The sequence below is a fragment of the Cebus imitator genome, unplaced genomic scaffold (assembly GCF_001604975.1).
Source record: "Cebus imitator isolate Cc_AM_T3 unplaced genomic scaffold, Cebus_imitator-1.0 Scaffold163, whole genome shotgun sequence".
NCBI lineage: Eukaryota > Metazoa > Chordata > Mammalia > Primates > Cebidae > Cebus > Cebus imitator.
The window spans coordinates 535,887-546,045 of NW_016107478.1; the positions used below are offsets into that span (position 1 = coordinate 535,887).

The 10,159-nt window shown below is 43.6% G+C and overlaps 1 protein-coding gene across 2 annotated transcripts in view; it reads right to left on the minus strand.

Annotated features, from left to right (window-relative positions):
- USP24 (ubiquitin specific peptidase 24) overlaps positions 1-6,589 on the minus strand; it is a 161,143-nt gene extending 154,554 nt beyond the window's left edge. Inside the window, exon 1 of one of the 2 annotated variants that reach the window (XM_017543984.2) lies at positions 6,018-6,589. In XM_017543984.2, coding sequence (XP_017399473.1) covers positions 6,018-6,338 — 321 coding nt within the window. In that variant the 5' untranslated portion in view covers positions 6,339-6,589. The remainder of the gene's footprint in view (positions 1-6,017) is intronic. The other variant, XM_037744054.1, reaches the window with a different exon arrangement.
- Between the last annotated feature and the right edge of the window lie 3,570 nt (positions 6,590-10,159).

Sequence of the window (10,159 nt, forward strand, 5' to 3'; positions counted from 1 at the left end):
AAAAAAAAAAAAAAAAAAAAAAAAAAAAAAAAAAAAAAAAAAAAAAAAAAAAAAAAAAAAAAAAAAACCATTAATGTTACCTACTACCAATATGAGTTTAAGAAAAATTTTTATGCCAGCTGTGACTAAAAAATATAACACTAAAAAATTCCTGATAATGATAAATACAAGCTTAAAAAAGGAAATAAAACTCCCAAGAAAAAAAGGGAGAAAAAAAAATTTACCCTTTTGAAAATGAAGCACAATTCTCTTAGTAGTACCTCTGCAATCTAGTATCATGACTCAAATGTCCTCAAATCTCAATCCTCCAGGTGTCAGAGGCCTACTTCTCTACCGATCCAACTTTCTTCTTTTTTTTTTTTTTTTTTTTTTCAGGAAAACCTTACTGAAATATATTAAACATTTAAACATTCCTGACCCTTGACTGTGGCATCACTGAAAACACAGTTATCCTCTCAGGGCCATGAAACACATAAAGCTGTTTCAAATCACCCTACACAAATCGGCTCGTGTGATTTGGTTGAATCGGCTTTTAAAGCTTTCCTGTCCCCTCCCTGACCACTAAGCTGCTACTGTCACTTCTCACTATTGTCAAATGGGCTTGTCTCTAAGAGCTCATCATCTTGTGTTTAGAATACCATAAACCATTCTAATTTGATAGGAAACCTAATATTAAAACTTGTTTGAACTGTATTTTTTTTTAAGTTTAAACACAAGTGAATGAAATGCATGAGCTTTAGTGCACTTACAACACTTAGTGGTGGAGTGCATGAGCTTTAATGCATTTATGAAGGTGTTCTGAAATGGTTCAATCTTATGTACTTATGTGTTCACCTCTTACTTCTCTCTAGGGTTCCATATATGGAAAATTTCTAAGAAAGCTCAACTCCAAATTTGAAAGATTCTACTAAATCTTTCCTAATATTTCCTTATTAAAAAAAAAAAAAAAAAAAAAAAAAGCCCTCCACACTCGGATTCAAGTAATTGGTATATGATATTATGATATTGTGGGCAGTTAAGAACATATTTTTCTATTAACGTTGAAACCTTTTCCTCAAATTGTTAAAAACATTACAACATTTACTTTTCTAACATTAAAATTGGTTTCAAAATTTAAGCTGACAATATTATTATGCTGCATAAAGCTGTCACAATCTACTATGATTTCACTAAAACCACATTCGTGGACACACAAAAGGTACTCCCTTCATACCAAATTACATTCATTCTAAAAGTGAATGGCCAGGTAATTACAAGGTGAGACTCCAACCATTAGATTAACTCAAAGACGTAATTCTCAAAGGAGATAAATACATACACACAGACACACACACACACACACACACACACACACACAGGTTCAAAAATAAATTCTTATTTCAAAATTAGGCTATGCTGATTAATCTTTAATTCTCTATTTTTATTTCATCTACTTTCAACTGATTTGTGAAATTATTTCATTTTTTACTCTAAAGCCTTCAAAGGACTTTTTTTTTTTTTTTTTAATTTATCAAATCACGGTAATTCACAAACCACAGGTCATGTATTCAAATCACTAATAGTTAATTAAAAGCTAGTCATCTGATATTTACTCCACATTCATACTAGGATTGTTGTATTTTAGGAAAAGGAGAACATGAATTTTAACATAAACCTTAATTATACACATTGAGACTATTACAATTTTAATCCATTTATAATTACCACTTTCTACCAAAGGTGAAAAAAAGAAACAGGAATGGGTTAAGGGACTACAAATAATATGTTTTTTATTTTTATGTGACTTAGACATACTACAGCAGGACCAACTTTGGGGCTCTAAACTTAAAAAACAAAAAAGCAATGAAATCTTGCAAATATTTCTGACAAAATAACACCTCCAGAAGCTTTAGTGCACTTAGAGCACTTAGTGAGTGGAGTGCATGAGCTTTAATGCATTTATGAAGGTCCACATTAAAACAGGAACAAAACAAGGAGTTCACAATGCTTATCAGATCACAGTATTAAACGTCACTTCTAGGGATATTAATCAACAGCACTAGACATTTAAGAAAGGTATTTCCTCAGTTAATATGGAATTTCCTTCCAAAAACTTTCATTTTAGTATTTTCTAAAGACAAAATAAAGAAACTTAATGAATAAGGTATTCATTATAATATTCATGTATGAAGGTATTCCTTACAGATAAGGTACAGTTTATAATTGTTAAGTTCTGTAAGATGCACAGGATACCTGGTTCAGATTTCTACTGATCCCTGGAGGGATTACAAAGGCCCAACTCTTCCAGTTCTGTAGAGAACAGAACCAACTGGTATGCATCTAGCAGGCCAGAGGAGTTTACATTAGCCATGCAGCAAAGACTGAAGAATTCTGACAGCGGGGTGGTTAAAAATCAGAATAAGTTATTTAGAGCAGCTGTGAGAGCCCATTCTCTTTAATAATAGAACAGACTCCTATGTGCCGTGGAATGATTTTGAAGTAATTCTATTCAAAATCAAAACTGGACAGCTTCTTAAAGTCCCTCCCAGGCCCAGAGAGCAAGAACATTTACATCCAACAATACTAGTGAGAACAAAACACATCTTTTCTGCAAAACACTGTCTTTACTTACTTAATTGGAGGATATTAACAAGGTGGCTTTCTATGCAGTTCTGGGTTTTGCTAGGTATCTAGGTCTTTTTTATCTGCATTCTCCTTGCTTCTACTAAACCGGAAGTTAACAGCTTTTACTGTTCAAATATTAATTTTTAAACTAAATCCTAATTACAGCAGGGCCCCAAACTGATTTACCTAACTAGCTACATGAGCAGTCATTTGCTACTTGGGCAGTCATTTCTTGTAAAATGAGAGGCTTGGACTAAGGCTCACTAGAATGTAAACTCCATGTTCTGTTCACCACTCTCTTCCCTGCCCCTGGGACTTGAAGACATTCAGAGAAAACCACTGCTATCCCCAGACTACAAATATTACAAAACTCAAATCATTTTTCTTTTCTAATCAATTCCTAAACAGATTTTATTCTGTTTTTCACATTTTTAAAGAGGACAATGAAACTGAAATTTCCTATGCAGCAAATAGAAATGTATATAATTTAAAGTACTCAGTTTTTAGAAATAAAAAGGGTTAACTATTCAGTTTTTATAAATAAAAAGGGTTAACTATATAACAGCTGACAAGCTTCACCCAGTTTTTTTACTCCTCTTTTCTTCCTTCCCTTTAACCCATTACTTTGTCCCATTTCTTTTTCCTTTGAAAGAGAGGCCAAAAGAGTGCAGGACTTAGAGCAAAAGGGCTGGCCTGAGTACCAGCCCACCTCTTCTATTAACTGATTCTGTGGGGACAAGCCACTTCCCCTTTGGGGCCTGAAAGGCTGCATTTGCTAAATAAGGGAGCTGAACTAATTATTAATTTCTAAAGTCTGCTTCAAAATAAAATCTACGATTCACCTTATATTCTACCCATTATTAGATTCCTAATGCTTTGGCTGGTGCTCATGACATCATTGCCCAGTAGCCTCAAAATTTGTCATTCCTTCATTATTTTTCCTTAGTATCCACACTGTTACCAAACAAATTTAATCCTAAAGCCATGAGTTGAACAGAGTGAAAAGCACACTGGCTTTGAAGTCAAAGAGATCTGGCTTCAAATTCAGCCTCTGCCACCCACTACATAATAGCATCCCTAAAAAGGCTACGCTAATTCTCTCACCAAGGGTTAAATAAACTGTATAATGCACCTAAGACAGGGCCTGACACATTGTAGATGCTTGATAATATTTATTACCGTTCCTTATTTTCCAAGATCAAAAGCCTCAGTTTCCCACTGTGTACACCAAGGATGACCAAGAAGTGGCATGCATGAATATTTTTAAACCACCGAAGCACATTCTGGGTTAAATGTTCCCAAAAGGCTCCTGTGTGTCAGGAAAGTGTCAGCCTGCCAACCTCTGTCAATATGCTTCATGGGTAAAGCAGCCTCAGTCACCAGCTCATTTTCAACTCTCTTAAGTAAATGGTGCAGCCTCTCTACCCCAGGCCAAATCCACAGGTCTAGGGGAAATGAGGACTTGATGCACTGCTTCAAAAAGATGGAGATTTTCTGGATTTTTACCAGAAAGCAAACTCCTCAGCTTGCCATTCACATAAGAAGCCACTCCCAACTCTTTGTACTTACACGTACTGTCAGTAAGCTAAGGCTGGTGCCAATGTTAATATAAATGCACCAAGCATTGTAATTAAAATTGATTTTCCAATCACAGGAAATTAAAAAGTATGACAAAAGAGAAAAAGAATAAAATTTCTCACATAATGAGAATACACTGGGCTTTGCAGAGTTACACAAACACCTTCTGAAAAAGCAATGGCTTTCTTCCTGATTTCAAAACTGGGTCAAAACTGGAAGGAACAAGGGAGGAGTGATAGGAACTGGCAAAGAGAAGCTCATTTCTTAAAGGGACTTAAGTATAGTTACTCAATTATACGAAAATTTTTTTAAATTCCCAAACTAGGAATAATGACAATCTTTATTTCCATACACTAGTCAATGAATGACACAGCTGAGTTAGTGGGTTACAGAAGGCAATCTAGCAACTGTGTCAAAGTGTGGAAACCAAAGAAATCTTGTGCAGAAACCTGTTGTTGTTTTTTTTTAAGTGTCACCTTCTTGCCCAAGCTACTTCAGCCCGAGGAGCTGCTGCAGAAGCATACAATTAAGAGGATATAACACTGCTCTGGAGAAAGACTTTCAGAAGGCTTAGCTTCATTAAGAATTAACCAAATTCATATCTCTACCTAATAACACAATCCCAATCATTTGAGATCTCTGCTCTTCTGCGGTCAGGCCAAGCTGTTTTACTGGCCCCTGAAATGAACTAGCCAATGAAACTGACCAAAATTCCTGCCATGAGCTACTATTTTCCTGCAAAGTAATTATTCAAAAGCACTGCTGCTTCTGGTCGACCTTTTTTTCTTGATTGTAGGCAAAGTCTGTTTTGTTCCCCCATGTTCCTTGCCCACATCCCAAACTAAACAGGCATAGTTTTACCCCCTTGACTTGAGGTCTCCGATCAAAGCCATTAGCCTCAAGACTCCTCCTCCACTCCCACTGGGGTCCCACCCCGTTCCATGACCCTCTGCATAGCACCCTCAGTACGACTACTGTCTCTTTCCCCATTCTAGTTTTCTCTTATTTCTGACCTTATCAAGGACCAGCACTTCCTCTTTACCCAAACCTGGTCCCAGCTTTATCTTCCAATTCCACTCCCCATCCCTGCCTAGGCCCTCCTCAGCTCCCACCCCTGCCCGGGCCTCCCACCTCTGCCCTCTCAGGGCCATCCCCACTGCTCTATCACCTGATCTTATCAAGTCCAGTGCCCCCAACCCAGACTTCACTCAAGTCCTCATTCCTGGCCCCTGCCCGCTACCTCTTCATTTTAAAACCTAAATGCCCCCTCTTTCCGACCCTTGGCTAAAACCCCAACCCCAACAGTTTTCCAGTGATCCTATAAAAGACCACTACTCTGGCCGGTCCACACCGCTTTTTCTGAGTCTGAACCTGGTGCCTACGCCAATCCTTCACTGAAACCTCGTGCCAATAAATCTCCGACCTAGCCTAGTGCACTAGTACCCCATTTCCGACCCCCTACCGCACGCGTCCTTCCCACCACACGCTCCTGTGTCTGCCTTCTCTTCTCGGGTGATAGCCCCAGAGCTTCCTCCCCATCGTCGGCGGGCAAAGCCGGAAGCCTAAGGGACCCCTCATTACCCCGACCCACAGCCCTGCTCCGCATCCCTAATTCCCTTTCACACCCCTCTCCTAAGTGTCTCTCTCCCTACTTAACCATAATCCAGTGACTTCTGTTCCAAACTGGATCCTGGGGCTTCTCTCTTTCTCCGCTCCACCCCCACTGAAGCCCCCGTCGAACGCCCTCTCCCCACAGCAAGCCCAGCGGGGTGTGTCCCCTCCCAGGAACTCCGGCCCAGTGGCCTCCCGTGGAGGTCAGGGGTAGCCCCACTCACCTCCGCGTCCACCACCTCGTGGTAGGCGGGCGGGGGGTCGAAGCCGCCCCCGCCGCCAGTGCTCCCACCGCGGGAGGGGCCGCCGCCGCCGTCACCTCCGCCGTCGCCCCGCGGGACCCCGCCGGGCCCGGGGCTGGGGCCGCCGCCGCTGTCCATGGGCTCGTAGCCGCCGTAGTCGAGGCCCGGCCGCTCGTTGGTGAGCAGCGCCACGGCCTCGTTGATGTCGTTCTTGGCCAGGCGCAGGGCCTTGCGGATGGTGGCGGGGTCCGAGAAGCCCATGCACAGCAGCGTGGTCATGTGCTGCTCCTCCTCCGATTCCATGGCTTGGGCCTCCCGGCCGCCCCGGCCGGCGCACGGCGAAGCTGCGGGTCCCGGGCCTGGCGGGCCGCGCGGCGCAGCCTCCGCGCCGCCTCCGCGTCCAGGTGGGCCCCTGCGCTCCTGCCCCACGTGCTCCGCAGCCGCCGGGCCAGGCTGGGTGCCGGCGTGGGTGCCGCGAGCCGAGCTAGGGCGGTGGGTCGCTCAGGCGCGGCGGCGGCCCGGCCCAGCCCTGCGCGCCGCCATGTTGGCCTCCTCCCCCTCCGCCTCCTCCTCCCCGGGCTGCGGGGCCGCGCCTCCGCTCCCGGAAGCGGCACGGGAGACCGTGCTCGCCGTTGCCAGGCTAGGGGCGGCGGCGGCGTACTCTGTTGGTTTTAAATAAAGGAGCGGAGGGAGGGGCCGCGCCACCGAGCGTGCCTAAGGTGAAAGGGCTGCCGCGCGGCCCGGCAGAGGCGAGGGAGACTCTGCCGTCGTCGCCACCGCCCGCCCATTTCGCGGGCCACAGATTCCCCGGGGACGGGAGGGGCCGCCGCGCCGCGCAGCTCGCAGCGCCGAACGTCGCCGAATCCCCGGGCCGGCCGAGCCTCCGCAGCCGCGACGCCGCTTCCCTCCGTCCGAGCCCCCAGAGCCCCCGCTGGACTTTCCCCTCCGGGACCCGCGCACCCCGGCGCCGCCCGACCCGCCCCCCATCCTGGAGGGAATTCCCTGCGCGGCGGCAGCGAAGCACCTCCACCCCTCCACCCCGCCACCCCGCCACCCCGCCACCCCTCCACCCCTCCACCCCGGTCTGAAATGTACCGCAGTCCTGAAGGAAATCCACCCTCATCCCGCGCAGATTCACCCACCACGCTGCCTGAATACGCCTCGCCGCCCACAGAAATTCCTGCCCAAACTAGACGCCTGGACCACGGAGCTGAAATCCACCCTCAGGGACACTCGACCTAAGCCCCGCCAGCCCTCGCCGAAATCACCCTAAACCCGTTGAACTGAACTCCCAGCTGTCCGAATTTTCCTTCCAACGCTGACTGACTGACCACCTGTCTCCGCCAAGCTGACTGAACTCTACCGAACTCTTACCCTGAAATTCCCTGAGAGTCCAAAATCTGTTTTTCCAACCCGAAATCTAAATCCCATTTCTCTGTATGAAAACCTCCAGAAACCCAGACTCTGACTTCCTTCTGCCACAGACTCGTTCGTGCATCGTGGGCATCACCTTCTCACATTTTTACCGCAGTGTTTGGCTCCCGATTCTCGCTCTGTCCCTGCCTCTTGGGCAGCATCCCATCCCTGTTTCTTTCTGCCTTTGAGCATACCTCTACACTTTTAAAGGCCTCCTTTCTTTGCTTTCTCTTCTCACCTTTCGCTTTGGCAGACTGGGGCCATATCTTTAGTTCCCTTGACTCCACCATCTAAGCCAAGGGTGTCCAATATTTTGGCTTCCCTGGGCCACATTGGAAGAAGAAAAATTGTCTTAGACCGCACATACTAACAGTAATGATAGTGGATGACATTAAAAAGAAAATCTCATCGTGTTTTAGGTAAGTTGACGAATTTGTGCTGAGCTGCATTCAAAGCCGTCCTGGGCCTAAGTCCTTGCTGTTTTTCCTCTTCAGTTTTCTTCAGTTCATCGTTCTCTAGGTTATTTTCCCATGCTTTCCCAAGATTCGGATGCTTATTCCTTCATTCGAATACTACATACTTGCTAACTGAAATTCACCTCCTAATGTCCTCATCCTGTTTTCTTCCTGAACCTGAAATCCAACTAACCTTTCTTTTTCATCCCACCAAACCCCTGCTGTTGCCAACCCAGCACTCACTAAGATTTCCACATACAAAAAATATTAAATTAGTGGCAGTACCCAGATATTTTCTTTGCACTCTCACTGCTGGCATATTTTGCCCTGAACCATGAACCCTTCATACTTAGTAACTTGCCACCTATATTTATAAGCACCAGCAATTTGATTTACAGGGTGAATTTGTCACTATGTTTTACTTTTAAATGAGTTACTGCATTTGTTATTTCCATTAAAGGCTAGATTATAAAGACTAGCCCTCATGTCCAAAGCAAATAAAGTCTCTTAATTTTCGAATTAAAAATAACAAAAGGAAACCTTCTTACACTTCTGAACAACAATGACGAGAACTTGCCAAGAAGGAATGCCGGCCAGGTGCGGTGGATCAGGACTGTAATCCCAGCACTTTGGGAGGCCAAGGCGGGGAGATCACGAGGTCAGGAGTTAAAGACCTGACCAAGATGTTGAAACCCCGTCTCTACTAAAAACACACAAAAAATTCGCCAAGCGTGGTGGCGGGCGCTTATGGGAGGCTGAGGCAGAGGATTGCTTGAACCTGGGAGGCGGTAGCTGCAGTGAGCTGAGATCGCGGCACTGCACTCCAGCCTGGGTGACAGAGCTGAGACTTGGTCTCGAAAGGAAGAAAAGGAAAGAAAGAGAGGGAAAGAAAAAGACGGAGAGAAAGAAAAAGGAGGAAGGGAGGGAAGGAAGGAAAGAGACTAATTGGTTTGGGTCACAATGTAAGAAAATTTTATTATTAACTTCTAGGTACACAATGAAGTTTTAAATGTTTATCTGTGACATATGAAGAACAAAGCAATATAAACTGATGTAAGCAGGCCGTCATAGGGTACATGCTGAGGTATTTATTCAACAAATTGAATAAATTTATTCAATAAATAAATAATTAGTAAGTAATTATTCAATAAATTTAATAAATAGAATAAAAAATGATTCTATTTACTGGGTGCCAGGTACTGATTTTGGGACAGACAAAAATTTGATGATGGTTAAGTGAGGGCATTCAATTCTGCCCTGTGTTTGAAGAGTTAATGACTAAGAAATGAATTACAAAGAGAGAGAAAATAACAGGTAATGAAAAAATTGTTTGCCACTAAAATTTGAGGTAGAATCTAAGAGGTCATGAGAGAGCCAACTAAATCACGTGGCACGTAAAAAGACTCATCAACAGTGGCAAGTTTATAGAACATGACAGGAAGCTGTGCTTAACTGAGAAAAGGAAGCAGAGAAGGAAGCAGAGAAAAACAAAGTCTGTGATAAAAACTGGAAAGGAGCCACAAAAAGCCACAAAAAACAAGGAAGTCCATTTTGAAACCGGATCCTGGAGTGACTAAAAAGCCAGAGTGTCATCTGAGGATGCAAGTAGTATAATCATACTTTTTTGCACGTAAGAAAGCAAGTGAGTACTTTAAACTCTGTGGAATTGGGAAAGCGGGGGTGGGGCCTATGATATGAATATTCACACTTCTCATTTACATTTTTATTTTTATTGCAGTAAAATCTAGAAAATGTTCAGAAGATTTTTAAAAATTTAAATTACATTCAATTCCCATAATCGTTCTCTAGAAAAGTTAAAAAGGAAAAGAAAAAAGTAGCTAATTCTAGAAGTAAGTTATGGTGAACTATCTTGAAAACAAAACGAGAGTTTTCTCATGTTAATTAATAGTAAATTTTTAAAATTATTTATTGAATGTCTACTCTGAGCCAGGCTGAGGACTAGGGAGGTAATTTGTGAGCAAAACGTTTACACAGTTTCTGCCCCTTTGGCACTTACTGTCTATAATAAAGGGAAATAGACAAAGAATAGTCATAAAGTGTGATAGGTGCTTTGATGGGGGAATTTCAGGATATAAAGCACAAATTCTTGCCCTCGGTGGGGGTAATTACCAAGTCTTGGAAAACTGGAAATTTCCCAGAGAGGATAATCTGATAGAAGGTTGGAAAGCTATGGAAAGGAATATGAAATGAGGGGAAAATGTTCCAAGGAAGAGCATGTGCAAAGGTCCTGTG